General features: G+C 45.5%; 1 protein-coding gene across 1 annotated transcript in view; it reads left to right on the top strand.

The window, feature by feature from the left end:
- The window catches only part of Bbs12 (Bardet-Biedl syndrome 12), a 30,409-nt gene extending 29,888 nt beyond the window's left edge, over positions 1-521 (top strand). Inside the window, exon 6 of the mRNA XM_013022112.1 lies at positions 26-521. Within this exon, the coding sequence (XP_012877566.1) occupies positions 26-472 (447 nt within the window). The 3' untranslated portion in view covers positions 473-521. The remainder of the gene's footprint in view (positions 1-25) is intronic.
- The last annotated feature ends 4,276 nt before the right edge of the window (positions 522-4,797 follow it).

Genomic DNA, 4,797 nt, shown 5'->3' with positions numbered 1-4,797 from the left:
CCTGCTCGCGCTGGCCGATGGGGAGCTCGGGGAGCACGGAGCCCGGCCGCCGGAGCCCTCCGCTCGCACGAGCCCCTCCCTGCAGGCGTACAGGCCGGCCGTGCTCCGGGGCCTGGCCGCTGGCTGGCTCCAGTACCTTTCAGCCCTCCTGCACAACGCCGCCGGCTCCTCCGCCATGGAGGCCAACACAGTCATCCAGCGGCATCTGCAGCACGCGCCAGCCTCGGGCTCGCCCATAGGGAGCGTCCTGCATGAACACAGTCGAGGCTGCGGGTGGATGTTCAGCCCCCGGCTTCCAGACGAACGGGAGCGGGGCTCCAGGGTCTATGATGCGGTCACACCTAAGGTGGAGGCCTGGCGCCGCGCACTGGATCTGGTTCTCCTAATCCTGCAGACCGACAGCGAAATCATCACTGGACACGGACACACTCAGATGCGTGCACAGCACGCAGACGGTGTTTCATTTCTGTAGTACTCCCCGCTAAGTCTTTGGGAAGTAAACGGATTTTCATGTATCATGCTAGTAATGAACTTAACAGTCTGGTCATAATACGTGCAGTGCTAGAAGAAAATAATCAGTCTGCCTCAGGGCATTTGCATGGCAGGACCTCGATTATTCATAACAGAGGCTGTATGGTGGGCTCTGCTTTAGTTTCATCTATTCCCCTTGTGTCCGAAGACCCATAGAAGCAACACAGTGGGCCAGGTATGGGAGTTAAATATAACTTGTCTCCTAGAATAGCACAAATCTCAAGATAGTTCCTGCTTTTAAAATAAGCAGCAGCAGCCAGGTGCCAGCGGCTCTGCCTGTAACCCTAGCTGCTCAGGATGCTGAGACTGGAGGATCATGATTTAAGCCAGCTAGGCAGGAACGTCTGGGAGACTCTTCCCTCCAATGAACCACCAAGAATGGAAGTGGAGCTGTGGCTCAAAGTGGTCGATAATGCCCAGGCTCTGAGTTCAAGCCCCAGGACCAGGACACACACACATACACAAAATCATTTTAATTGAAATTTTTGAACAGCACACAGGGTGGCAGAAATCACATGCAGTCACTAGTTATGAAATGAGAATTTATACAACTCGAGAACTGGGGGCTGGGAAGGTGGCTCAGTGGTAGAGCGCTTGCCTTGCATGCCTGAGGCCCTGGGTTCCATTCCTCAGCACCACATAAGAAAAAAGAAAAAAAGCCGGAAGTGGTGCTGTGGCTCAAGTGGTAGAGTGCTAGCCTTGAGCTGAAGAGCTGAGGGACAGCGCCCAGGCCCAGAGTTCAGGCCCCATGACCGGACCCAAAAAAAAAAAAAAAAACAACTCGAGAACTGGGCAAGAAACATTTGGATTAAACTGTAACTAGGAGGAGGGATGGGAAGCCTTTTTTCTGCCAAGGGCCATTGGATATTTATAATTATTAATGGTAGTCCAGGCATCTGGTGAATGACATCCACACCTGGTCTAAATAAGTGAATGAAGCCTCATGTGCACCTCCCACCCACCCCCAGCCCCACTGTGAGGGCAGACACAGTCCACAGAAAACACCACAAGAGACAAGTTTCATTACTGGAACTCAGTGAAGGAATTTTGCATTCAAGGATCCTGCTAAAACTCTGGAACAGGTGAGAAGTATAGCTCTTCTTTTTTTTTGCTGGTCTGGGCCTGGGCGCGCTCCTTCAGTCTAGCTCAAGTCTAGCACTCTTACCACTTGAGCCACAACGCCATTTCTGGTTTTCTGGTGGTTTATTGGAGATAAGCGTCTCCCAGACTTGTCTGGCTTTGAACTGTGATCCTCATATCTCAGCCTCCTGAGTAGCTAGGATTACAGGCATGACACTGGGTCCAACAAACACTTTCCATTTAAAATGACTCAAAAGATGACTTTTCTCATCTTTATTAGTAAATATAAATACAAAAATATAGATATATCTAAAATATGTGGAGATATAGAATATATACTGAAAACAAGCTGACTCAGTGTATGTGTGTATATGTATTTGAGACAGGATTCTCATTGTATAGCCTCGCTGGCCAGGAACTCACTGAATAGAGCCAAGGCTGGCCTCAAACTCGTCATCCTCCTGCCTTGGCCTCCCTATTACTGGGATTACAGGCATACACACCACACCCAGCTAGGGTAGAAAATATACTAGCTGTCTTAGATGGACTCCTGGGATAGCCACATCCTTTCACAGACAGCAAGTTGCCAGATCACCCACGTTATTGGTGGCTTATCCGACTTCATACTTGACTAATATTATTGCCTGTTTGGGCACCTTTTATTTAGGCCCTAGTCTTTTGTTTTGTGTTGTTTTGCCTTAACTATAGACTGTTGTGTTTTTTTCTCTTTTTACCTATTCACACTTCCATCCTGGGATTTTGTGTGTGTGTGTGTGTGTGTGTGTGTGCGTGCGTGTGCTTGAACTTGTCTTGGGCACTTCCCTTAGGTTTTCCCTCAAGGCTGATTCCCTACCATTTGAGCCATGGCCCCACTTCTGGCTTTTTACTGGTTACTAGGAGACTAAGAGTCTCAAAGACTTTTCTGCCTCGTTTGGCTTTGAACTACAGTCCTCAGATGTCAGATGTCCTGAGTAGCTAGGATTACAGGCGTGAGCCACCAGTGCCTATTAAACACATCCATTCTTTAATTAGACTTCAAGACATCTCTAGAGGAATCTCTTGGTCTCTTTTTATTTTCCATACACATTAATGATGTAACCGTTATTTAATGTTTGGGATATGGTTTTCTAAGGTTCCTCTGTGTATACATGTACATATAAATACATTTTGTTTTTACAATCTAAAAGGATAACCAAAAACACTCAACTCCTGTCAATAAATAATTAGCTCAGGGTACCAGGCACTGGTGACTCACCTGTAATCCTGGCTACTCAGGAGACAGATCTGAGGGGAGCATGGTTTGAAGCCAGCTCAGGCAGGGAAGTTTGTGAGACTTTCACCTCCAATTAACCAGCAAAAACCTAGAAGTGGAGCTCAGGCTCAAGAGCATCAGTTTTGAGGAGAAAAGCTAAAGGACAGCACCCAGGCCCTGAGTTCAGAGCAGATGGTTAGGTCACTTTCATCCTGGAAGACATAAACAAGTCTATTACAAGTACATTTGTAACTGAGTTTTCCCTATCATTCATAATTTTGGATACATTCTTAGAAATGGACTCAGAATAAACAGGAAGAGGGACAATTTAAAGCCTTTCTAACACAGTCTTACCAATAATTATCCCCCTCAAAAAAAGAGCTTTATTTCTCCAACTGTTTTTAGCACATGACACTATTATTTAAATTTTGTTTGATCAATTTGGGTGAAAATGACATCTCAATTTAAAATGTTGTTGGTGTGGAAGAAAATTTTATTCTGGGCTGGGAAGGTGGCTCAGTGGTAGAGTGCTTGCCTTGCATGCCTGAGGCCCTGGGTTCGGTTCCTCAGCACCACATAAGCAAAAAGAAAAAAGCCAGAAGTGGCTCTGTGGCTCAAGTGGTAGAGCGCTAGCCTTGAGCTGAAGAGCTGAAGGACAGTGCCCAGGCCCAGAGTTCAGGCCCCATGACTGGACCCCCAAAAAACAACCAAAAACAAAAGCAAAACAAAAAAAAATTATTCTTTGTTTTTAAATACTTGTAAAATGTCTCTATTCCTGTAGTGTTTTTAAAAGTCTTCACAGTGTAGGACTTTCTCACAATCATCTATACAGATAACTACATCTTCTATGATCTGCATATCTTTTATATTTAATATGTAACCCATCTGGAATTTATTTTATTAGACCCTATGAGGTAACACTAAACTTTTCCCAAATGGTGTCCAGTGTTCCTACATCATGAGATTCTCATTACTCACTCCGATGCTTCCAGCAGTGAGGAGACATTGCCAGCAGAAACCAGGAGACACCAGGATACCAAACAGCAGAGACCATGGTGGTGGTTGCTAGGAAACATTCCTATGTCTAAGTTCTAGATCATTCTCTTCAGCATTGTGACCCATTTGGCCACAATAGGGCCACATACTAATGAAGAAAAGAACATACTGGAAACTTGTGCTAAATGTGTTGAGAACAGGAGGAAGTATCTCTGCTACAGAAGTCTTCCTGTATTGGATTGACAGCTAATTCTCCAAAAGAATTTGTAGAAACTGTCTCATCAAACAAAAAGCCTTGCCCTGAAAAAGCCAGAGATGTCTTCTTTCCTTTGACCTGTAGGTGGCAGGCTTCTCCTCATGTGGTCTCAAAACGTTATCTGGGAGATTTTGAGTGTGTGTGTAAGAGAGAGAGAGAGAGAGGGAGGGAGGGAGGGAGGGAGGGAAGGAAGAGGAAGTGTTCCTTTCCTGGGGCTTGATTCAGGGCCTGAGCACTGTCCCTTACTTTTCCTCTTAAGGCTGGTGCTTTACCACTTGAGCCACAGCTTGGCTTCTGGCTTTTTCCTGGTTAAGTGGAAATAGTCTCCTAGACTTCCTTGCCAGGGCTGGTTTTGAACTACAGCCCTCAGATCTCAGCCTCCTGAGTATCTAGGATTACAGGTGTGAACCACAGGCACCTTGGTGTTTTATATTACTAGTTCATTTTAAGTGAACTTGTGAAAGGCTTTCAAATTTAAAATCTTATTTTGTCACCCATCCTACTAATTACCATTGTCATCATGATAAATTCACATTTGGGAAAAGTGAAGCCTTTATGAAGGTGTGGGCACTGTGCATGGGGTTTTCACTCAGGATAGTCATTTGGGGAGATGAATTTGGCTGTGACTCAATGAATCCATGGCTGAACCAATTGTGTACGATATAGTACGCACTTAAATGTG

The sequence above is a fragment of the Dipodomys ordii genome, unplaced genomic scaffold (genome assembly GCF_000151885.1).
Source record: "Dipodomys ordii isolate 6190 unplaced genomic scaffold, Dord_2.0 Scaffold60, whole genome shotgun sequence".
In the NCBI taxonomy this organism is placed as follows: Eukaryota; Metazoa; Chordata; class Mammalia; order Rodentia; family Heteromyidae; genus Dipodomys; species Dipodomys ordii.
Note: the sequence above shows the minus strand (reverse complement) of the source record. Positions and strands in the feature narration are given on the sequence as shown.